Source organism: Oreochromis niloticus, linkage group LG4 (genome assembly GCF_001858045.2).
Source record: "Oreochromis niloticus isolate F11D_XX linkage group LG4, O_niloticus_UMD_NMBU, whole genome shotgun sequence".
NCBI classification, from domain to species: Eukaryota; Metazoa; Chordata; class Actinopteri; order Cichliformes; family Cichlidae; genus Oreochromis; species Oreochromis niloticus.
This window is the reverse complement of record NC_031969.2, coordinates 26114517-26139542: the sequence shown is the minus strand read 5'-3', so window position 1 is coordinate 26139542 and position 25026 is coordinate 26114517. Positions and strand designations below refer to the sequence as shown.

The 25026-nt window shown below is 37.7% G+C and overlaps 2 protein-coding genes across 3 annotated transcripts; both read left to right on the top strand.

The window, feature by feature from the left end:
- The first annotated feature begins 15234 nt into the window (after positions 1 to 15234).
- LOC100705576 (bryoporin) lies at positions 15235 to 17446 on the top strand. 2 transcript variants are annotated; one of them, XM_005468832.3, is made up of 3 exons: positions 15235 to 15346; positions 15625 to 15733; positions 16741 to 17446. In XM_005468832.3, exons 2-3 carry the CDS (start codon positions 15630 to 15632, stop codon positions 17168 to 17170), a joined length of 534 nt encoding a protein of 177 aa, XP_005468889.1. In that variant the 5' UTR covers positions 15235 to 15346; positions 15625 to 15629; the 3' UTR covers positions 17171 to 17446. The 2 variants fall into 2 exon arrangements, with proteins under 2 accessions (XP_005468889.1, XP_005468890.1); XM_005468833.3 differs by having other exon boundaries at positions 15260 to 15325.
- A 127-nt stretch (positions 17447 to 17573) lies between these two features.
- Positions 17574 to 19759, top strand: apnl (actinoporin-like protein). The gene is made up of 3 exons (XM_013269617.3): positions 17574 to 18137; positions 18608 to 18738; positions 18833 to 19759. The coding sequence occupies exons 2-3, from the start codon at positions 18635 to 18637 to the stop codon at positions 19287 to 19289; spliced, it is 561 nt and encodes a 186-aa protein (XP_013125071.1). The 5' UTR covers positions 17574 to 18137; positions 18608 to 18634; the 3' UTR covers positions 19290 to 19759.
- Positions 19760 to 25026: the final 5267 nt, after the last annotated feature.

The window sequence follows — 25026 nt, the reverse complement described above, 5'->3', positions numbered from 1 at the left end:
AATGAATTATTAGCTTTACTTTGTATAATAATGTCATAATAGTGCTGCAGTTATGCATTACTATTTAATGTAGCTGTATTTGTAACAATTGTTTTTAAATCACATATATATATATACATATATCAGTTTTATTGATACATACATATATATATATATATATATATATAAAACACCCAGCACGCCCCTGCGGGCGGTTTATCCTTCAAGCTCGGGTCCTCTACCAGAGGCCTGGGAGCTTGAGGGTCCTGCGCAGTATCTTAGCTGTTCCCAGGACTGCGCTCTTCTGGACAGAGATCTCCGATGTTGTTCCCGGGATCTGCTGGAGCCACTCGCCTAGCTTGGGAGTCACCGCACCTAGTGCTCCGATTACCACGGGGACCACCGTTACCTTCACCCTCCACATCCTCTCGAGCTCTTCTCTGAGCCCTTGGTATTTCTCCAGCTTCTCGTGTTCCTTCTTCCTGATATTGCTGTCATTCGGAACCGCTACATCGATCACTACGGCCGTCTTCTCCTGTTTGTCTACCACCACTATGTCTGGTTGGTTAGCCACCACCATTTTGTCCGTCTGTATCTGGAAGTCCCACAGGATCTCGGCTCGGTCATTCTCCACCACCCTTGGGGGCATCTCCCATTTTGACCTCGGGACTTCCAGCCCATATTCGACACAGATGTTTCTGTACACTATGCCGGCCACTTGGTTATGGCATTCCATGTATGCCCTGCCTGCTAGCATCTTGCACCCTGCTGTTATGTGCTGGATTGTCTCAGGGGCATCTTTACACATCTTTATATATATATATATCTATATATATAGATATAGATATATATAGATATATATAGATGTATGTATATATATATATAGTGAAGTTGGAATAATGGAAACTGCACATTTAAAGATTTAAACATCTAAAGACTCATTGCACATTGTTCTCGCTTTCCCTTGACAACATGTTGGTGTGAGTTTTATTATGAAGCCTGGTGCTTCACTTTCTCAGGCTCTCACCTCTGTGATGAAACTGATATTTTAAGGTCTGCCATCTGCACAGGTGCCAAAACAGCCTAGGAGTTCTACTGGATGTCTATGGATCAATCTCCTATTCCCGAGGTCCCTTCTGCTAGGAGGATGGCCCGTCATAGACATTCTTTCTCTCTCTCTCTTTTCTCTCTGTCTCTCTCGCTCTCTCTTTCTCTCTCACACACACAAACACTTAATGATTTTTCTGAAGTGAACAAAACAATTAAGTAAAGCCTCCAGCATCAAAGTCCTTCAGTTAAAGCTCAGAAGCCTGTAGGGAGGTTTAGTGGAGACTAAAAACAATCAAAGAAATCAAAAGGTAAGTGAGTAAAAAGGCACTCCATGTTTATTCTCTAGCCTCAAGCACCACTGTAGAGGTTACCTCTGAGGGATCTCATCATGTTCTTTGAACACCTTTGTTCTACAACACAAGCACAAGCTGTGAATAAAGGATAAAGATCTGTGCAACTTCTAGACATATCTTCAGTGCAGTTCATGTTGCAGTTAATTTATCTGCCTTGCACCAAAAGTTTTGTAGGCCACATTTGGATTTTGATGTCCCTTTTTTCTCTTTTTCCAAGATATTAGTTCATAGTAAAATCTTAACTTAGTTGTAAGAATTACAATTACAAAAATATTTTTATTAATAAGAGAAATATTTTAAAAAAAATATAAACTAATTCTAGTGCTTTGTAAGAACTTATGTTGGCACATTGCAATGTTTTTCTAATCCCAGCGTAACAGTCATCTCAATGCTCAGCAACAACATTTGGTTTGAATTTGCTTGTCAATATCTATCACTCACTAATAACTGCAGCAGCCTCTCTCTATTTGGTAAGCAGTATGCTCAGACTTTGTTGCAGCAATACTAAATGAAAGACATCTGATCGTATAGGTAACTGCAGAATCTGAAGATATTGGCAGTTAATGAGATAGAACTACAAATAAGAAGTTCCTCATCATCTGGGAGCCCAGCCAGTTTACTTCTGGTCCTAATTCAAATAGCTTGTTTTATGGCTGTTTCTGAGGCACCAGCATTTTCCCGCTACCGCAGCTTTTTCACTTCGCTCACCATGATGCAATGGTGTTAACCTGACTATTTCAAGAAGAAATGCACACAAGACAAAATAAACTCAGCCATTGCCTGAGCAGCCTGTTGATGGAAGGTTTAAAATACTACAACAACACACATCTAATTCGACCACATACCAAGCTATTTATGACATTTCAGGACTATAATTTTTGATATACCAGCCATCTGTCTGCTTGCAAATTTGACACTGCGGTATGCCTGGCAATTGCATGTTCTTGGTGGCTAAGATTAAGCACTTGTTTTCTTCATTTAAATTGGTATTATTTTAAAACTTGTTACAGTAGTTACAATGTGTAAGAGATTTACATTCGCCATTTGTGAAACAACAGAAAATGTCTGTTTAAAATCATGGTAGAAGTAATTGTGTAGGGGGGAAGGGTAATTTAAAGTAAAAATAAAAATAAATGAATAAATATTTAAAGTTGATTTAACTTGACTAACTACATATATATATATATATATATATATATATATATATATATATATAAATACATATATACATACACACACACACACATAGCAAAGGACAACCACTGATAAATTATTACAAAAGAGAAGACTGCATGGAAAAAATCAGATTTTGTACAGAAAAACAATATTCTCAATAATATTCTCAATGGCAGTAGAAGAAAACAGCAATACAATAAAGGCAGGTTACAGCTGGCCCACCAAACATAATAATAAAATATCCAGTTTGAGCTCAGATTTGAGGAAAATCTGCTTATTAATTTTTTGGCTTATGCTTTTATATGTGATAATCTTTTCTGGACATCATACAGAATTCACAAAAGTCTAGTCATTTCAAAACAAACAAAAACACATGGCTAATAAACCTCCAACATGCAATTATTTTTTGTTTTTGTTGTTGCTGTCTTTTCTAATAATGCAAGTCTGGTTTGCTACTTGCCAGCAGTTCTTGGACTGAACTATTATATTTTTAGTCTCTACGAAAAAAAATCTGTTAAAATTCTGTTATTCTCTGACCATATGGAAATTTATTTCTGTTACCATTATAAACTGGGGCAATATAGTGCAATACAATTGGAGCTTGAGAACCACATGATTATTGCTAACTGGGAACACTGATGAATGAGTTGTTCTGACTCAGTAACTGGTTTTGATGCATTTATTGCCATGTGTCATTTTTTAACAACAGAAATAAATGACCTTTCCTTCTGCAATGCACCTAAGCATAGACCCTGTGGGTCTATGTCATGTTTATACCAAAAGAAATTGTTTTCATCTCTTCTTAATTGCAAATCTAAAAGCTTAATCCTTTCCATCGTTGAATGGGTCACAGGTCAAACTGGAAATAACAACTTTTCCTGTGTGCACAGCACGTGCCTTGGACTGCTGCTGACCCCATTTTAGAGCAAAACAAGACCTGCCGATCTCTGTGTATGCAGCATGTTTGCAGTATTTGTGACATTTTGGGAAGCAAGCCAAAGCAGGAATAGTTAGACTGAATGCAGAAATTGGTAACTTATAATAAAATATTGCTTACAGCCAGAACATGCAGATGTGTGGATATACCTGACAACAAAGCCCCTCTTCTGACAGTCTGAGCTTCAATGTGGTGACAGTGTTTTTAAACTGAACTGTACACAGAGATTACAAGTTCTTAAATCTTAATTTGAATTGGTTCTGGTCATCTCATCCTTATCCTGATGTGTACATGATCCATAAGAAGAGTTCAGGGTGTCGATATCAATGACACCCTTTAACTTTGTGGTTTATTCCACCAGTTTGTGTCCCTACACTAATGTCCAATGATGTGCTGATGTTGATATATGGATCAGTTATCATTTAATGTTAATAAATGACAAACTGATTAATCATCAAGATAATGTTTATTGTACCACTGTGAACACTACACAGGGGACATTTAGGCAAACCTCTTCAGGATGTCAAGTGTCTGCTCTGTCTGCAGGTCCCAGAAACGACATCTGAGATCTCTGACTATATATATTTATATATATATATATATATTGAGAGAGAGAGAGATAGAGATGTTATAGTATTAAAATGACACAACTGATTCAAGTATTACAATTTTGCCAAAAACAATGCTAATTTTGTACCTTAAACAATTACAACTCCTTCATTTAGATAGGGAGTCTATGCTTCAGTCTCTCAGTGACAAATGACCTTGGCACAGAAACAGTGTAGTAGAGATAGATCCACTCACTTTATCAAAGCCACAAAAGGGAAAGGGTTAAGAGAAATAACCATGGAAACACTGAGAAAAAGCCATCCATTGCTTTTTGCCCTTTTAAATTGTCAAGTAATGATTTAGGATAAGGTAGGGTACTGGACACATTCTCTTACAGCTAGGTCCTATCACCTCAGGAAGAAGCCAAATAAGACAGCTGGGAATTGGGAGGAGAACGTGGAGGAGGGGTTGTGGGCAGAGTGTGGGAATACAAGGGGAAAAAAAATAAATCCATATCTGTGCCTGGATGCATCTGTCCAGCCTGTCACTCTGAATTCATCGTCAGTCAAAAGCAAAATGTCACACCTTTCATCTGTTCACCCTGAGCTGCGGACTTTTAATTGCTTGGGTAGAACATAGTGAGATCGAAGTGAGGCAGCAGCGGGGATGAGAGCGAGGTTTACCAGGAGCAGGAGGGCCAGGTGAGGGGCGATGGCAGCCAGCAACAAGACAAGAAAGCAATAAAACTGATAAATGATGCCAAGACACACAGATACTGAGACCCACCACCACCACCCGCTCTTCTCTCACAGCAGCCCTTCTCACAAGCACACCTCTTCAGTACCAGCTGCACCTATAACACCACCTACCCACCCTAACACCCACCATCCCTCCGTCTCCTCTAGAGAACTGGACAGCTCTTATTGAGCACTCGTCTGTTTACAGATCAACGCTTCCCATCGGGTTTTGGATCAATAGGATTATATTTCTTATAAAGCAGGATGGAACAGAGGAAGGTGGGGGCGGCAGGAAGGACGGCACAGGGTTGTGGGCATATGAGTGAAAGGCAAAGGCTCAAGCTGTCAGAGATACTGGATGAGCACAGCTTGTAGATGCAGTGGCAGAGCCACAATTTGGGGAAATAGTAGGGTTTAGGGGCGAATGGAGGTGGGTAGGGAGGGGGGTTACTGAAGAAAAGCCAATACCTACAGATGGGATAGAGGATGGGGAGCTTATTGATCTCCTGTCTGTCTTTTCTTCAGAAGATCAGTGGCAAACAGAGGCCCTGGTGTTTATCATTTAGTCAATGCAAGGATGAGGACACTCTGCCTGAGGATATGGAAATGGATGGCAAACTTTACAATACGGCATGCATTTGTGATGCAGATGTTTTCCCAAAATGTCTTTGAAAGATAATATGAGTGCACAGGGTGAAGGTCAAGGTAGTTTACTTGTTTTCAGAAACAGCAAGCTGTTCGAGGACAGCATTTAGTATTCATGTTTGTTAAGTGGAAGAAATGTAGCAGAATGGGCTGAGTAAGGAAAACATATTTGTTTTCATTTTCGTCTTTTGATATGCTTTTTTTGGGGGGGGGTTGCTAGGCTTCTCTGAGTGGTTTGTTATTGAAATGAGTATCTGTTTGTGTTGTTCATGGTGTATGTTTTCTGTGTGTATGTCTATCAGTATTGAAATCTATTTATGCATGAGTGTAAGTACATAAAGCATGCTCTCAAGCTAAAACTAAATCAAGCCAAATGTTTAATTTCCAAGAAGACAATTGATACATGGGTCAAATATAGAGATTTGAATGCCAAAATGAGATGGAAAGAGGTTTTTTGAACAATGAATGATGAATATGGTGAATATATTTACATATTTTGAATGATCAAATGGTGGAGTTTCAAACGTTTAAGATTACTCAAGTGCTATTTTGGTAAATGCATTAAATTTTGCACGGAGCTTTCGGATGGAAAGTGAGATACAGAGAAACGAAGCTCTTAATTACTGGCAGCTCCCCAGAACCAGTTTAGTTCTTGCCTGGGTTTTAGTCATTTTGATGTATATTGTCTAAACCTGCTTCTGAGCTGTGTTTTCACTTCCTTGTCCCCAAAAGGTGACACAAATGTATTCCTATTCCACACAGTGCTATTGATTTTTCTTAGGTGGGGGAATTAATCCGCGCTGAGCGCAAATCATCTTTGAAGCTGGCATTTATTCCCACTCTCACCTCCTGTGCAACACCCTGGATGTGTTTTATCGCGTGGTAATTTGCGCGGGTTGATGCACTGGCATGCTCTGTCAACTTAAAGCCCTGATCTTCAGTCTTGCCCTCTTGAAAACACACCAGCCTACATAAACATGCGTACTTACTCTCATGCATGCACAAACACTAACACACATACAGATTAATGTCAAGGTCTTTCCTATTTAGAATTCTAAAACATTATACATGCAGATTAAAACCACATTTCCTCATGCAACTACTCTGCTGTGGGATGTTCTGTGGGCCTGTCCCTTTTATTTCCTCCCCTCTCTCAAAGTGGCACCAAATGTAATCCTCCTTAATGGATGTGTAATATTTACACTTATACCATAATCGCTTAAGCATTCATTTACAGGGCCATATTTGGTTGTTCGTGGCCCTGACAGCCTATTCATCAAAAAGTAAATGTGCAGAACCTCGCGCCCCCTGCAGCAATCAATCAATATGCTCTTCTCCCGGCTACCATCAGTGCAGATACGTCTCAGGCCAAAATTAATCACTGTGAAGTTTGCATAATCCCCCTCCAGTTCCCCTCAACCCATTACCTCACGTTTGAGAACCTTTACCTTTGAAGACCATTTTGATGACTGAAGGGATTAATCAGAATCTCCCATTCTCAAAACGGATGAAATTGTAAGAGTTTATGCAGTGAATGACATGATATATCAAAAGGGGGCATTTATATTCACCGATTGAATCTGTAGCTTAACTGATTGTCTGAAGTTTCATTCTGAGAAAGTGTGCATGTTTTACATCACAAAGGTCTCAGCCTTCCTCTTTTGAATTATGGAAATTGGAAAATGACTGAAAAGTATTCTGATTTTTATAAATGTCTCTTCTTCAGATTGCCTGCTGGTACAAAATATTTGCACAGAAAAACAAGGACAAATAATTTGATGTTTCTGTTTTCTTGTTTTGAATGTTTTATGCTTAATGTTGTCGTATGCATGAGAATCTTACAAAAGATTGCTTTTTTTTTTACCTTCTTTTTTTAATTTTAGGCAGAATCTACAACAAAAATGTTTGATCTCGAAATGAGAGTTAAACTATCACCTTGTATTGTCGACACAATAAATATATGGCCACATTTAGTTCTGCTCCTACATGAAACAAAGCACTAAATATAAATCTTTTGTTGACGACTGTTTAAAAATCTGACTGCTTCAAAATAGTGTACAAGATGAATAACCCCCAGAAAAACTATTTCATGGATTCTGACCCAGTTTAATCACACAGCTTTAGCCTGATTAGCCAGATGACAAATAGGTGGCAGCTGAAATGATATCAGGTTAACACCAACAACAAAATAATTGTATAGTACCGTATGATTTTTCTTGCAAATATGCAAAAAAGGAGATCTCCTATAACTCAACCTGTATAGTGCAGGGGTGTATATACCAAGGCTGTATCCCTGATTCTGTATGTTAATCTCTCTGATTGATGCCATATAGTGTAAGATATAATGCTATATCTTACAAAACATCAAGAAATATGGAGACTTCAGGTTAAACCATCTTTAAATTCCTCTATAACTCTGTGTATTGTCTGTTTGGCAAATCAAATAAACTCCAAATGCAAAGACATAGAGATGATGAGAGAGTCTGTAAATATACATGTGCAAAACAATACAAAAAAGAACAATTACACAGTTATTGATGGTCATATATTCTCATATATGCCTAATTTACACAATATTGATGTTTAAATGGATATCAAAAATCCATGGGTACCATGACACCTCGAAAGTGGATACTAAGCACTTATTAATGAACTTGTCAACAGCAGTAATACTTATAGAAATTAATATCTTTTATAACCGCTTAAGATGTCTTGATAGCTTCTGGATGAGGGTGGTTACATCCTTCAAATGATAATCCACTCCCTATAAATGATAACGCAGGCGCTAAAAGTAAAGTGTATTTTAACTATTACTGATAAATATCCGGATCACACAATATTACAAATTTTAATGGTGACTGAGTATGTTATGTTTGCCTCAGACCTGAAACAACAGTATGAATTAATGTAGCATTTCCCAAAATAAACACTGCGGTGATTTGCCCTTTTCATTTGGTCCCATCTGGTGCTGTATGTTTACATAGGTTTGTAGAATCAGAGTTTGTAGTCTCATTTGGGCTCTCAAAAAATCTTTAATGTCCTCTCCGGTTTGTGTCTTCAAAAAGATAACTTTATGCAAATTCATGAGAAATAATTACATATAAGTAGAAGATATAAGAAGTATATGTATTTGAACAGTATATTAATTTCCTCTTTTGCATTGCAGACAGTGATGTGGTTTCATATTAGTGCACTTAAAGTGATACATAAATATAAGAAATGTGAGGAGCAAAAAAAAGTGACAGCCTGTGGGCTGAAAGTGATTCATTAAAGAGGAAAACACTTTTTTTATACATTTGGTAGCTTAGGGTGGACACTGGTTTATAAAGTGAGTGGTCCTTAAAGTGGCAATAAGCACTTCATCAAGCAAACAGTTATCATCAGTTATAACAGCAGACATAAAGAGATTAAGACAGAACCAAATTGTTCCCTGAAGAGGGAGAAATGTCACTAATGTTACACATCATTAGAGCTGCAAAGTATAGGCTGTGCTGAATAAGGGGATGGAATGTGAATATGCTCATAACTCATAAGACATTAGTGTTTAACTGAAGCAAAACTGGTCATATTTTGTTACTTTTTCAATTACTACATAAAACATTTAAATCTTCTATATAATGAATGATAACAATAAATCGTGGACAATGTTTTGTTTCTCAATGATCAAAGAGCAAGAATGTAAGCACCCTTGCATGTTTCAGTTTTACACCAATGCTCAAATCTACAGTCACACAAATCTAAAATTGGTCTGGCACACCTGCCAATCCCAGCAGCAGAGGAGCAATTTACAATGATTTTTGTTTTCACACATCCTAAGTGGCCAATTCTGCATCCCAGAGCTCAATAATGTTGATATCGCATTTGGAAGTGGAAGAGTGATTCTGGGAAGAGGTCAGGACAAAACCAGACATCAAGCAAGGCGTAGCTTTGAGTCTGAAAATGGACACGCTCTAAGCTTGGGTATAACTGTTCTGTTTAACATTGGATATCTTAACTACAATTACATGCTATGTTTGTGTAGATTTATACAAAATTTGCAGCAATATGTGATGTGATTGTGATGTTAAGACAAATGACAAGATATAAAACACGCAGTCGTGTTTTAGAAGGAAAATTAGGTGGCATATACTTTACTTTACTTTACTTATTAGACTCTCCTGACATAGGTGACTGGAGAAGTCTGTCCTTCTGCTAATTTTGAGGGTTTCCTCATTAATCAGTCATGAAAATTTCTGGCAATTGCACCTGATCAGAAGACTAATATCACATAATACATTAGGAAGCCTGTGGAAGTTTCACATCTGTACACAGAATATTACATTCACAATTTTTTTTTATTAATGATACATTGATGTTGTCATAGAAACAGCTGCTCAACCACATCCCTGCCCCTGTGCATTCATTTTACTGTATGAATGCACAGGGGCACTAAATTCTCATCTTGTTTTAGACTGGCTATTCTGCACATGCCCACCCGGCTGATTCCCTGCCTCGGTTGGCAGACGTCCGACATTCATCACCTGGGTGATGTTCATTCCTGAGGATTATGTTACAAAATCCTTGAACCAATGGCAGCTGATTTGTTGTTGATATTGCATCTTGCATGTACTGACTGTATTATTGCTGCTGACCGCTTAACACTTCTGACAAAACTACGATTGAATCAAAACTTAATTTAACCAAGGACCATCTGCTTGAGCTGAAAAAAAAACCTAAACAAAAAAAAAAACATCAATGGGTTAAGTACCAAGAACTTCAGTTACTTAACTGGCCATTTAAGGTTGGCTACAAAAGCAAACCAACCCTGTGGAATTAGCCACTGTGACGTCAATATATCAATGTATCATTGGACTTCCAGTCCAAAAGTAATATGTGTTAGGATACTGCATGTGTTTTTTCATTTGTTTCTTTGTTTGTTACCATATATGGATGAAGGGCGCTGTGCTAATTTATCACCTAATGCTAGCAAGCTTGGTTAGCAACCTGTGTTCATAAAGTCATATCATCATCTTTTGCTAAGTAACTGACTAATAAAACACTAGATTTTAATTCACCAAAAGTGGAGTACAAATTTCTTGGTCTGTATCACACAGGAAGTTGTAACATTAGTCAGCTAATCCATTAAACATCCTCCAAAAGGCACCAACAGCACACACGGTGAAGAGCATCAGTGTAGTGGCTCAGAGTAGCACAGATGACTACTAGCAGACGCTGATGGACTCCAGCTGCCTGTGTCAGGACACCTGTCAATTAATGATGCCACACTGCTAACGCACCTCCAAGTTGATGAGTTATAAAATAAAAATTAATATCACACTAAACATAATTATGATCAAGAGAGAAACTATCAAGCAGCACGTTTTTTGTAAACCATTTTTCCATGCTGTAAATATGTATTTTAATACTGTAGAGCTGAGAGTCGTAACTTGTGCTTCTTTTGGAATTAACTCCCTTTTCAATCCTCAAGTGGCCATTAAAGGATCTGCACTTCTGCTAGTCCATGGGGGCTTCATTCTTTCAGCCCCAGAGGTTGCCCCTTGCTCAGTCTACATAGACTTGTAAGTTGAAATTACTCATTTAAAAAAAAGCTCAACTTAACAGAATTAAAAGTTCTGATACAAAATAAATCATCTATCTCTGGATGCTGGAGGTACGAGTGTAACTGTTTTGGCTGGCCTGTGTGACAAAGAGGGAGCTTTGCTTTCTCTGTGCCCATCCAAGAGTTTTATGTTGTTGTATCATCAGTCAGCAGATATGTACGTCTAAACAACGTACCGTTAAAGCTTATGAGGCAACTTGCTAACAAGCTGGTAAGTTAGCACGCCACCTCCTCATGCAGACATGGCAACGTCTGCAACTTCATCTTCTTTTAAATGCCAGTCATATCTGGTAAGTCTTGCAGTCAGAATCAGCATCTGAATGGACTGTTGTGCCAAACAAATTTAATTTTCCAAGATAAGCTATATAGTCTCTCTATAGGCTCCTCTTGTTTGTATTTTTATTTTAATTTTATTTTCTTGTCTTTATTTATTTATTCATATCTTTTATTATTTACAAGTGCATGCGTAATATGGCAATAGTAAACAAAAAGGGAGAGAAAATAAGTGAAAAGATGCAGAAAACAAGCAGCACTTGACATGGTAACTTCTAGCTCTAAAAAAAACCTAACAGGACAGTGGCCAAAATCCCAGCATTGAGGCTTCAGAATTAAGAGTAAAATTCTGAAGTGATATCTGTGTGATATCGCAGCAGCTACAGCTTTGTTTTCTAGTTATGATCCTAACACGTTGTACACAGATGACGAGCATTTTGAGAAAACACATATAAACATGGAAAAACTTGTACACCATTTTCAGTTTGAATGTACCCCTGCTGTCAAAAGACATGAGTCAGTCTTTGTTTGATTTAGTCATACGGAGGTCTAAAATGATTACATTTACATTGCAGTTGAAATTTTCTTGCCATCTCTGACACACAAATTATTGCACTTTTGACCCAAATAGAGGGCTGGGGAACAGGAAATTGTTGCAGCCTGTTGCCTCCTTTGTGCCATGCACTTCACTCAGTTTGCCTCATAAACACTAAATAAGTACAAAATAGAGCAGTTATGCGACAGGAACTGATGCTTTTGAATAGACTTTGTACTTACCTCAGTTTACTTGACTTTTTCCAAATACTGCATTGTACACTGGTACAATAAGGAAGCAAAAGTGGAGCTACTTGGTATAACTAGTGCCACAATACTCAATTTTTATTATTATAGGGTATTTACCTTACAATATAAACCACCCTGAGGCAACTGTTGTGACTTGTTTTGATTTGGCACTATATAAAAAAAAGTTAAATTGAGCTGAATTAGAACTCTAACAGTTCACCAACCAAACTTTTCAACAATTCATGATGTCATCTGCTGCTTTTTTTGTGTTGTTATTTTTTAATTGTGTATTTTATTTTATTCTAATTTATTTTCTTTATTGCCATGTTCAGCACTTTGGTCAGTGGTTTTCTGTTGGCTTAGTTTGGCACGCATTAAAATCACATAAAAAACTGAAAGTCACTTTTTGTTATGACCCCCTCTTTATTTGATACAAGTCCATAAATATCGTGATATTGTTTGTGTGGCCGACCTATTCCTATTTTACTCTTCCAGCTTCCCATTGTAGTTGTTGCTGATTGTAGAGGTGTAGCTACCGTACTACTAAGGCATGTAATTTCAACAAGGTGGTGATTGTGGCACAACCTTTACCGCTGTACATGATTGTGTTTTATAGCTCAGCTATTTTCAGAGCGCTAAAACCTTCACTGGTGACAACATGCTGACATAACATTTCACTTTACATTTTAATCAAGGCTGAATGGTAGAAGAGTAAACAAGCGCAGTGATGGACACATAATGTTCAGGAGGACCTATTAAATGTTGTATTTGTTCAGTGTCTGCTTAGATTTTTGGATAATGATGGCTTCTGCTGCTATCTATCATCCTCCAAAATAAATGATTAATAGGGTCAGTCCACTGACAGTCACTTTTCCAACATAAAACAGAGTGAAGAAGGAACGTAAGGGATGGACAAAAACATGTGTGGCGCGAGGCTGAGATACTGCAGCCGCTATAATCAAATACGGCTTCATCTTCAGCGTACATTTATCTTTGTCATCAGAAGACTTTCAAAGTCTCAGCAACTCATGACTACTGAAGTTCTGCCTTTTGTCACATCCCCAATTGCCTTTTATTAACCATTCTCCGAAAGATAACTCGGTGTGTTTAAATTTTACAGACCTGCTCTGGATGTGATCTAAAATAGGTCATAATACTGGATAAAAGATCTCTGCCTTTAGCCTCAAAAGTGCGGCTGAAAATATACAGTACTTAGGGCTATGTATTTACTTATATGTATTTATTTATTACTGGGATTTTCCTGCACAATCATTTCTAGGATTTACAGAGAATGATGCAAAAAAAAGAGAGAGTAAATATCCAGTGAGCAGCAATTCTCTGGGTGAAAATGCCTTGTTGATGAAAGAGGTCAGAGGAGAAAGGCCAGTCAGTTTCCACCTGATAGGAAGATAATGCCACACAAATAACCACTCTTTACAACCAAGGTAAGCAGAAGTCTATCTCTGAATGGACAAAACATCAAATTTTCGGCTGCAGCACTTCTGTCAGCTTAGAACAGGAAACTGAGGGTACAGTTTGCAAGAGTTCATCAAATTTGGACAGTGGATGATTGAGATTGCAAACAACAAGAATGAAAGCATGAAAGCCATTCTCCCTTGTAACAGCCATTCAGACTGGTGGTAGCAGTGTGGAGGATCTTTTCTTGCACAGTTTAGTCCCAAGTTAGCATTATTTAAATGCCACAGCCTATCTGAAACCAGTATTGTTGCTGACCATGTCCATCATTTTATTACCACAATATGCCTAAAATACAACAATGAGTACTTGCAAAGTGTAACTAATAAAGTGGCCAATAAGTGCATACTCCTTCCTAAACAAGACTCAAGATCAAATGTTTCATCTAAAACATTGAAACTGGCCTGAGGGTGGCAGCAGAGGAGAGGTCATGCCAGAAGAGTGTTTCCCATGTAACATGGTCATTTAATAATAAATGCCATATGATAATATATTACTTGGATTTGGATTAATTTGAGTTTATTTGTTATTCTAGTGTTCAGTGTGGAAACTTCAAACATGTTACACTGTGATTGGTTATATAAACTCATTAATATTGTATTCTCTTAGATTTTTAGAATTTTTAGGTATATAATATGACCACTGTTTCTTTCTTATTTTCTTTTCACTGCTGTTGTCATGGGACATTGAAGGATATGCTAAATATATTAATGTTTGTCAGCGATTTTCTGCCACGGTCACTGGCTAATCATCAGAAAGCAAACATTAACTTGAAGAGTGTGTGTAGTGCAAATGTATTTTTGCAAATGCATGTTTGGTGCCATCTGGTGACTTCAAGCACAGGAGCTGAAGCATTTAAATCAAGGGCCGGGCATCTGATAAATGGAACAGAACAGCTGCCATATTACTCGAGCTGCTTGGTGGAGTAATGAACACACCGCAAAACAAACTTATTCTGGAAGATCCCGTACCTTGTGAACTTATGGAAAAATATAACACTGTACTGTATTGTGTTGTTACGTAATGCAGTGTTTTTGCTAGTTACTGTACTGGAAAGAAGGAATTAACTCCTCCTTTATTCCACAGTCTGGGTGGGAATTTAGTGAAACGAGCTAAAAAAGTATGTAAAAACTGCTAATGATGTTTGGAGGTTCCCGAAGGAATGTGTCACGAGTCATCACTTGCAAAAACAAGCAGCCAGTTGAGTAATTCCCGATGACTGTAGCGTCAGTCTAAGCAAGACGGAACATGAAAATATTCCATAAACTTTGACTAGTTTTACTAAATTCATTTTTTGGGATGGAAATGGACTCATAAAAGATGGGGAAGACTAGAAATTCTAAATACTATTGTTTCACTAAATCTAATAAGTAATGACATAACTATAGAAAATAACATATGAGATCAATTTGAAACTGCAGAGGAGTAATCTTGTACGATTTTGCTAAAATATGCTGCATAATAGCAACCTTATTGGAATAAAATAGATATTTTGATGCTAACCATGCAGTAAAAAATTTGTACAGTAATGTTTTTAACCATTCCCCTGAGTAAAAGTACAGATTACTGCTAAATCTTGTGATCATGTAATATTAGGTGCTTGCTTCTTTGTGAGATATGATTTCTCACAATGCATGGGGTACTTTTATTTCACGATGGACACGCCTGTGCTTGTGTTACCACAAGCACTGTGGAGGTGTAATCACACAAGGGAGACGCTCTCTGCAAGACCTGAGAAAAAGAAGTTGACGCTGCTGTCTGGCACAACGTGTGTATTTTTCTCTAAAAGGTACCTAATTATGCTTACTTATAATAGGACTAGAACTTATTTCTGTCTTGGATATCATCTGTAAAAACAACGTTTCTCTTGTTCTCGTATACTTAAGGTATACTCGTTTTCAAACACACCTACGTCATGTTAATTCTTATGAGAATGTTATATTTGAGGAGAGATATAAACCAGCTTTTTGGAGGCAATTAATCTTTTCAGCAATTAAATGTGTTGCTGCTAGCTGGTGAACTGTCAGTGGGTATTGTTCTAAGCTTTCAATCCTGCTTCTCTTGCAGTCAAGATGCCAGAAACAGCTGAGGCTGTGTCAGCCACTCTCACCACCAACAGAAACTGCACTATAGAAATAACCAATGTCAGCGGTAGCTACTGCCTCATTAACCCCAAGTAAGTCTGCAAATGTCTTTGTCAGTTTAACACTTGTAAAACTGATTAATTGAGAAAATAAATGGATAGCATTTAGGGCCAGACCTGAATGGCTGAATGTTTACTTCATAAAACATAAATCAATGAATGACATTGCAGAAAAACATTGTGATGAACAATGGAAATTTCACAACATTATACATTAAGTTCACTAAAATGCTGCTTCTAAGCTCATAAAAGCAACAACAAGTGACATGTATTTATCCAGAAATTCATAACTAGGTTTGGCTGCCTAGTGTTTGTGAATCACTGTTATTAAAAAAAGGATAACTAAGTTACATATATGTAATTATTATTTTCTTTTGCATAACAGCCATGTATAATTTGGGGGTCACCACAATCTCCACCATGTGTTCTTTCTAATAATTCATAGGATGTAAACCTAAATTTCATGAGGAGAGCTCAATGGCACTGCAAGCAAAATGCAGTGCACCATCTATTATAACATTAATAAAATATTAGTTTTATATAGCCACCTACTGTATTTCTCAACAATGTAATATGAATTTTCCCTCCTCCGACCAAAAAAAGGAGGAAAAAAATTAATAAAACACAGCAACAAAATAAATATAAACAATTCATGTCTATTGGAATCTGTGCCATCCTTCTACATTTATCTAGCTGTGGGAAGACAGGCCATATTTTGGATGGCTGGTTTTCATGTGTGACATTACTTTGCTGAGAACATCCACCTATCCATCATGCAGTGACACACACTGCCTCATTGCACATCGCATGCAGGTACACTCACTGTTGCTTAGAAGTCCACAGTAGTACTCCCAGTCACACTCCATCCATCAGCATAAGATGTTTCACCCTGGAAAGCCCAACACTCAAAAAGTAAATTGACAATCTCCACAAAAGTTACAAAAGTGTGTTTTTTCATCAAAAGTACGAGAAGTGTGACATAAAAGTTGTTAACTGATTAGTAGTGACGGTAAGGATTTATCTCTTGCTCTAATGTGTAGGGTGTACATGAAAAGTGGCTTCTGTCAACACCCGCCCCAGCCCACGATTCGTACCACCAAGACGGAAGTGTGCTCCTTCACCAAGGATGACAACACTGCCACGGGTGCCGTCGGCGTTCTAACCTACGATTTGTTCCATATGCAGAGCCGCGTTTGCTCCGAGCGCGTGGCTATCATGTTCTCTGTGCCTTTTGACCACAACCTGTATAAGAACCAGCTGGCCATAGGTGTGTTTGAGCAATCCCGTGCTTGTGACAAACAGCTGTATGACCAGATGTATGATGGGAAGGATCTCAGCAACTTCACCCGCTCTGAAGCAAATGGCTGTGGGCTGGAGTACAAGGCAAGATATGTTGATCTGAGGGCCACAATGTCTACAGTTGGAAAAGCCATGGTTAAACTGGAGCTCTATGATAAAATGGGTCATTAGTGTGAAGTCTACTGGTGTTCTGCTTTTCTGTGTTTTCTTGTTTTTGTAGTCGCAGAAAAATAAACTTCATTTGATTTGACGACTCTTGTCATCCTAAAAAAAAAACATTTAGGAGAAGAGGAAGACTGATTTTGCTGTCATCTGTATTTTGTGTCTGCTGAAAGATATCAATATCTGACAGCCACCTCATTGATTCTCCATTAGCTTAGCTCTTGGGCTCATGTACACTGAATACTCTATTTTCGTTTATTATGGTAATAAAGCATTCAGACCCAATGCTCGTGCTACTTTGAGTGGGATATGTTTTCATTCATATGCTTTCATTATTACTGATGAACTGTAATCATTTTTTAATCTCTTATCTGGATCCGTCCAATTCTAATGAGCAACAACAGATGGAAAATCTGCATAGATGTTTTTTTAATTTCTACGAAAACAATATTGTTCTTCCTTCGCTGTTAGACTCTCCATCTTGCTTGATTGTGTGGTATTTGGAATGCAAGAGTTTCAGCAAGATACTAAGCAAAGTATCGCTCCAGAAATGTCTGTCCCAACTTGTTTGATCTGCTTTTTTCACTGTTTCACAATACAAGAGGAATGACAGTCCCAAACCACATTCATGTCTTGTTATTATAGGCTTGAAGGGCTCACCTCAGTGGTTGGGATCCAATGGGAAATTGTTGGAAACTGCTCAAATTAGCCACAGACTAGGGTGTGGCTGTTTCATCCCATAGGGAAAAAGAGCAATATTTGTTCTCATAGTCTTCTTTTCGTGTGGGTCATGTGTTTGGAAAGAGGGTGTGTTTATCCTGTGTTTAAGCAGGGTTGTACTTCCATTGGGAGGGTTTTCTGAGTGATTAATACATCTTTGGGAAAAAAAAGAAAAAGAAGAAAAAGGAAAAAAGGAAAACCAACCAGCAACTTTTACTGTTTTTGGACTTCAAGTACTAACAGCGTTTCTCAGCAGGTAAGTCACTTCATTTAGGGAAAATACATTTAGAACAATGACTCTCTTAGCTCATATAATTTGTACGATATATAAAACTTTGATGAGGCTTTTGTTTGATTTATTTAATGTATCTGCTGATAAAATGAGTGATCATGTTCTTTCATTTTCACTCTAACTTTATCACTGTGTAGTACTAATTATAAAGTACTGTCACTCGAGTGGTACACTCTGTTAAAAGACTGCAGCAATTCTCTGTTCTCTTGTGAAATCTCATTAGCCTGTGAAATACAATATTTTTACTCAGTGACAGTCGATGTGTGCTTTTGAAGGTCAGTGTAATGATATTAGAGTACATCATCAGAGACGAGGTCAAACCTGAGTTCTATATTGTTATAAGTTTATTCCTATGATTCTCACTGCAGTTAGGAGGAAATAAACATCCAGGTTACAGGTATGAGCTGGTTGACATTTAAATTATTTTTTATTAGATCAACAGAGCTCGCAGCCACTGCAACATGACAGAGACAGCTGAAGCTGTAGCTGCTGACGTGAGCAGCAAGAGAAGTGTGACCATCGAAATATCAAATCTCACTAACAGCTACTGCCTTATTAACCCCAGGTAAGCCCAGCCCGTGACGTTTCAGGCTTATATGAAATACATAGAAGACCATAAAAAAATGTTGAATGCATTTTTCTATTTGTGTACTAATTAGGGTATACCTTGAGAATGGGGAGGCATACAACCCACCGCAACCTACAGTGCGCCCTCTAAAGACAGAGGTTTGCACATTCACCAAGTCCAGCAGCAAAGCAACGGGAGCTGTTGGTGTACTGACCTACGACCTTTTCGAGAGGTCACAGAATGACTTCGCTGAGACTGTGGCTCTCATGTTCTCCGTCCCCTGGGACTACAACCTGTACAAGAACTGGTTTGCAGTGGGCATCTATAAAAGGGGCCGTAACTGTGACAAGGATTTGTACAAAGAAATGTACTACGAGAAGAATCAGCATGAACATGGGTTTGTCAGGGAGGAAGCCACTGGGTCAGGAATCAATTACATGGGTAACCGCCTAGATATCAGGGCCACTATGTGTCCTCTAGGCAAAGCTATCATGAAGGTAGAGGTGTGGGATAAGCTTCTTACACCCATGGGCCAGCAGGCATATTAAAGGGCCCCTTGATACCAGTATTTTTGTCATGTTTCCTGACAGCAGAATTCATTCTCTGCCTTCTGCTTCTTCCTGGTAGACTGTTTCTAATACAGCAGGCATGCATGATTTAACAGATGTATTGTTGCTGACATGTGTCTGTATACCTGGATATTACCCTTCAGTAAATCTGCTTAAGATATGAATTTAGTTTGTTTATAAATTCACCCCCCACCCTCCCAGCCCCCCATCTCACACACACACACACACACACACACACACACACACACACAAACAAACAAACACACACACTGTATAATCACAGCTTCTCTCTGTTTCAATAGCATTCAGTTTTAAAATGGAATCTTTAGAAATGGAAATCAAAGGATGACTCACCGGAGGATGAGGGCATATAGCTTAATGAAATACGCTGAAAGCTTGTCTGTATTTACCTTGACACTGTAGTCTGAGGAATAAAATAAACCTTTTTTTCTGAAGCTATTTGTGTATGACTGTCTGTTGACTGAGTTTAGAAGATGCAAAAGTGTTTAAAAAATGAGATGTCCAAAGCATGCGCCATGTGCTGTGTATCTATAAAGGCTTCATAAGGGTCAATCTGAAGTGGAACTGATATAGACAAAAACAAAGGGTCCTGTTTCTTCCCCTCCCCCCATGGCTGAATTCTACTTCATCAAAGCCTTGGTATCACTTGAAAAACAATTGTATTATTTATAAAAATCTTTACTATTGTAATAGCTATTAGCTATGTTACGGCTAAATTACAAAATTGGCTGTAAAATCAAAGCATTCAATCCCTCTAAAAACAAGCAAGGCAAGTCTGCGCTGCTAGTTAGCCAAAAGATCATTCAGTATGCATGCCAAAGTATCCTTGGGATGGATACTGGATGACTGGATGAATGAGACATGTTAAGTGCTTTGAATTGTCAAGTAGAGTAGAAAAGTGCTATTTTAGAACCAGTCCATTTACTTTTAATTTGCAGTAATAACTTGTAATGTACGTTCATTACTTAATCTTTATGAAGCAGTAAACCTGAGGAGAAACTACACCTGCTTTCTTGTGATTATCATCTTGTCAAACTGGATGAGATTTGGGTGAAGACCCTATTTTTGTAACTTGTGATACTTACTAAAAGCTTATAACTATTTAATTGGGTAGAAATTACCATCTTGATGTGTAACGTCGTCATCAGAGTTTATTTTTCAGTAATGGCACAGCCAATTCTTTGAAGAGACAGTCATTAACCTTAGGGAAATACGAGCTTCTCACGAAGAAGGCACAATATCTCCTCTTAATTCACATCTTATATGAGGTTATTATAGGTTCTGCTTATTCCGTCTACAATCTCAATACTGCCTTCCCGATTCTGTTTTCCCATTAGATTTATGGTGGTTTTGCAGTATTAACTGTTCAAACCACAAAGAAGCTCAGATCAAAGGTTCTGCACTCTGTCACCTTTGCATTTGCATAAAAGCCAAACATAGAAAAGAGGCATAACCTCGGCATGTTTAAGCACAATCCCTGAAGCACTGTTGAGTGACACTGGAGAAATGAAACAGTCCCTATAAACAGATGGGAACACTAACAAGAAACTTTTAGGTGTTCTTTTAGGTATTAACTTAAGGACAAATGCCTGCACATTCCTTTCAAATTTTCCTCTTCAATCTCTCCTTAGTATTTACTATACCTGTGCACACAAGTCCATATTCATTATTTGCATCATACTGTTTACTGCATGTGTTTGTGTAAGTGTGCTCCAGTATTTGCATCTACATTAGTATGTACAGTATGTGTTTGCACCCTTTTGTGGTGAGCATCTCTTAGTCTGGGTACGCACCTGCGCCTGCAGATATTTCATATCAAATGCATTCTTTTGTGCATTCTTTTGTGCATTATGTGATTTGTATTTTGAAGTGAAAAAAAATCTTTCAAGAACAGTGCAGGATTAGACTCTTAAGCAAGGAAGAAAAGATATGAGAATTTTTTTTCTAGGTAGATAAATATAAGAGGCTCAGCATTTGAGGACTGAAACAGATGCTAAACACGAGGGAATCCGACTACTTTTCTGATAAAGCCTTCTGTTCCAATCCTTCCCGGATGTTAAGGGGCAAGGGAAGTGAATAAAAGCACGAGATGAGCAAAGTCAACATGTCTTTTTATGAGACATATATCAGCTGATCACACTCAAATGACTGCAAGGTTCTAGTTACAAACACTACAGGAAGTTGAGAAAAAACATTGTTTTAAAGCACACAGGTACTCAAATAAAATTGGGAAAATGTAAAAACTGTTATTTATTTGCAGTTTTTGCAAGCATTTTTACTTTATAATAGCATTTTCTGCATTATTATATCACAAATAATGATTATTGAATTCATTTCTGGCACTACTAATATAGTGGCTACATTTTTCATCAATTTTCACTTTATGTTTAGAAAAAGAAAAAAGACACATGAAGATTTGGAAAGGAGTGTCTTCCTTTCCATAATGCCCACCTGTTATTTCCTGTGTCTATTCAACATATTTTTGGATAAATCAGTCTTGATATTAAATTTCAGCTTCCAGTTTATTTTGTTTTACAGTGACTCTAATCACCTTCAGAGTTTAAGAAATATATTTGTCAATCTGGCCGTGCAAAAGGAATTTCCATGATCTAAAGTTTGACCGTGGGCCTATACCGCTGTGTAAAATCACCCAGGTTATAATCAGCTGCATAAAAGATATTATTGCCCCTCAAAATAAACAGGCTTCTGTTTAAAAAGGTTAGCTTATCATCATCATCAACAACAGAATAAGCTCTCAAAGACTGCCATCTAGAGGCCTCATACTTGTATTATCTCACACAATTACCTGCTCTAAGCATTTTAGAGACAGCTGGGGAAAAACATTTAGGTAAAAACCTTTTCTAAACTCTACAGTTTGTATACGACATTCATAATATAATATGTCCAATGAATAGCTATTCCAAATTCTTGGTTGTAAGAGGTAAAGCTGGCTTTGTGTCCTTCAGAAGCTGATTACTCCATGTCTCCTTCTGCTACCACCAGCTACAAACATGTCTTGGCATCCAGCAGTGTCTGGTACACTTCGATAGTTTGCTGTGCATCTGACCTGATGTGTGTCAGGCTGGTACCCAACACCTGCAGCCCCAACTCTGGAGCTCAGTTTCAGGCTTCAGTCTCAGTCAGGTTCAGTCTCTGTAAGAGTGGGAAAAAAGGGGGAAGGTTGAGTTACACAGACATGAATGTTTGTTTTGTTTTCTAAGATTTATGCGGTTTATATTTCACAAACTCTTAATAATTCCTTTAAGCTGATACATGAAGGTCAAATGTCATGTTATTCCTGGCAGGCTTTGGGAACTGTCATACCATTTTAGTTTGTTATTTTTGAATCTCTCAGCATGTAGAGTGACACAGATGTGTATCATGTAACAATACCGATAGCCTGAAGAAAAACACTTATGTGTTCTTTATTTTCAGAAGTTTTACATTAACAAAATCATTCTTGATGCTTCGATTCCTCTAAATATTGTTAATCTTGTAAAAAAGGATAGCGATTTGAATTTGAAACTTTCAGCATTTTTTTAATTAACACTAAGCATATTCATTTAAACTTGAATTTATCCTGTCAGTTCACGTACTTTCCTTTGTAAACCTTTAGGAAAATAAAATTCCAATGCAATAACCCCTACATAAAATTGCTCCATAAAGTAGCTAGATTGATATTTTTATGCAAAAAGCATTAAGAAAGGATATTTGTAGTGATGAACTCACAGAAAAAAAGTAGTTAAAATAAGTGAAACCAGGCTTTCCTTCACACTGACTCCCAGTTTATTGTTGGTTATCCTGCTTGAACACTTGGTTTTTGGTTTTTGGTTTTTTTGCTCAGAATTGGTGTTTTTATTAGTGTATTTTTGCTCACAATATCCAGCTGTTTTGAATAAAAAGCACACTTATTGTTTCTGCCCAGGGCAAATTGGCAATTAAAGTAGCAGGTTTAGTGAATAATGTTGCTCAGCATCTGCTGTATGCAACAAAGAAGGCTTTTTTCTCACAAGTTTGCAGTATCAGCTAAAAAAAATAATTTTTGTGTTTACAGTTCATATATATATAATTTATCAAGTTCTCTTGCTTTTTCAGGGATAAATGTCTCAGGTTCCTCATCTAACTGTTGATCCGCAGGCTGCTGCAGGCCTTGCTCCTTTTCATCATCACTGGAGAACTGATGTTTCTGGCTCTTTTCATTTTCATTTTCAGCTGGCAGTGAAACAAGGTTATCCATGCTTCATATTTCTTTGAGTTTATTCTGACTGATCTAGCAGCCGTTTTCATGTCAAACCTAGCTGAATGTACAGTCATCTGCTGCCAGCATGGTGTCAGCCAGCTGAAGGGTCAGCTCTGACACAGCAGTACCAGCTGCCTGGCTCTCACACAACAAAGTAATTACTCATGTCACACTGAATGACTCGCATCAGTGGGTGCAATCTTTAATTTTCATCAAATCTGGACAAACTCCAGTGTGTGTGTGTGTGTGGCAATAATCTAGCAAGTGGAAAACAACAAAAAAAAAACGTGTCATGCAGAAAAAGTTTATTAGGCATCAGGACATCTATAAATCAAATTAAATATCACTAATTCATCAAGAACCTGATATAGGCTGACTTAAGATTCTCCCTTTCATCAGTCATACATGAATCCCCAGTCACACTACCAAGGGCATATATGAAAGCCTGCAGCAGTTGATAGATGCCCTAACATGCCCCCATTCCAACCACACTGCCAGATCACTGGGGTATTGCAGTCATGGGTTCCCATAGTGAGATGATCCAGAATCACCTAACAGAGAGCCAAAACTCAACACCTGCAACCAGGTGCACAGCTGAGGCTCACTGGTCCCTCCTGCTGAGAGGGGGGGGGGACAGGGTATCTTTTTTTGCTCTAAAAAGTTTATTTCAGAAATACATATTGGTGTGTTCATGGCTTTTCTATTAGAATCAGTTTATAAAATGAGTTTAACTAGAAACTAATTCCAAAACAACGTTAGGTTTGAGAAAAAGGCTGTCTAAATTTTATGCTCTGTAAAATCTAAATACAATCAGAATGTAATTATTTGAAAATATCTTAAAACAAGAGTTCATTCACAATGGAACACAGAAAACTTGGTTTAAACTGAGAGATTTTACAATTTCATTAAAAATATTAGCTAATTTTTAATTTAAGTACAGGAACATGTTTAGAGAAAGTTGGAACAATGGCAAAAAGTGCTGGGAAAGTAAGTGGTACTAAAAAGAATCAGCTGGAGGAACATCTTGCAGCTAATTAGGCTAATTGGAAACGTGTGACTAACATGATTGGGTATAAAAAGAGCATTTTAGAGAGGACGAATTTCTCAGAAGTAAAGATGGGTAGATATGTATAGTAATTTCTGAATGTATAGGGGTGGAATTAGTAGCTTACACATCTGGAAAGACACCTTCAGTGCTGAAAGAAGGTTTTAGATTAACATATGGTCCCATCCCATTTAGGGATTTCAGTGCAATTCAGATCATTCTATATAGTGCCAAATCACATATTAGGTGATTTGGCACTATATAAAGATTTAGTGACTTGGCACTGTATATAGTGCCAAATCACAACAACTGTTGTCTTAATGCAATATATGCTGCATTCTGTATCAACTAAGGCTTTTCAACGAGCTTTTAGAACTCCCTGATAATAATGAATTGCAACAATCCAGCCT

Bases quoted from the DNA above. Each gene is read 5' to 3' on its own strand.
- LOC100705576 (XM_005468832.3), top strand. From the start codon at position 15,630: ATGCCAGAAACAGCTGAGGCTGTGTCAGCCACTCTCACCACCAACAGA. The intron at 15,734-16,740 runs GTAAGTCTGCAA...TCTAATGTGTAG, and splicing joins TACTGCCTCATTAACCCCAA to GGTGTACATGAAAAGTGGCT.
- apnl (XM_013269617.3), top strand. From the start codon at position 18,635: ATGACAGAGACAGCTGAAGCTGTAGCTGCTGACGTGAGCAGCAAGAGA. The intron at 18,739-18,832 runs GTAAGCCCAGCC...TGTACTAATTAG, and splicing joins TACTGCCTTATTAACCCCAG to GGTATACCTTGAGAATGGGG.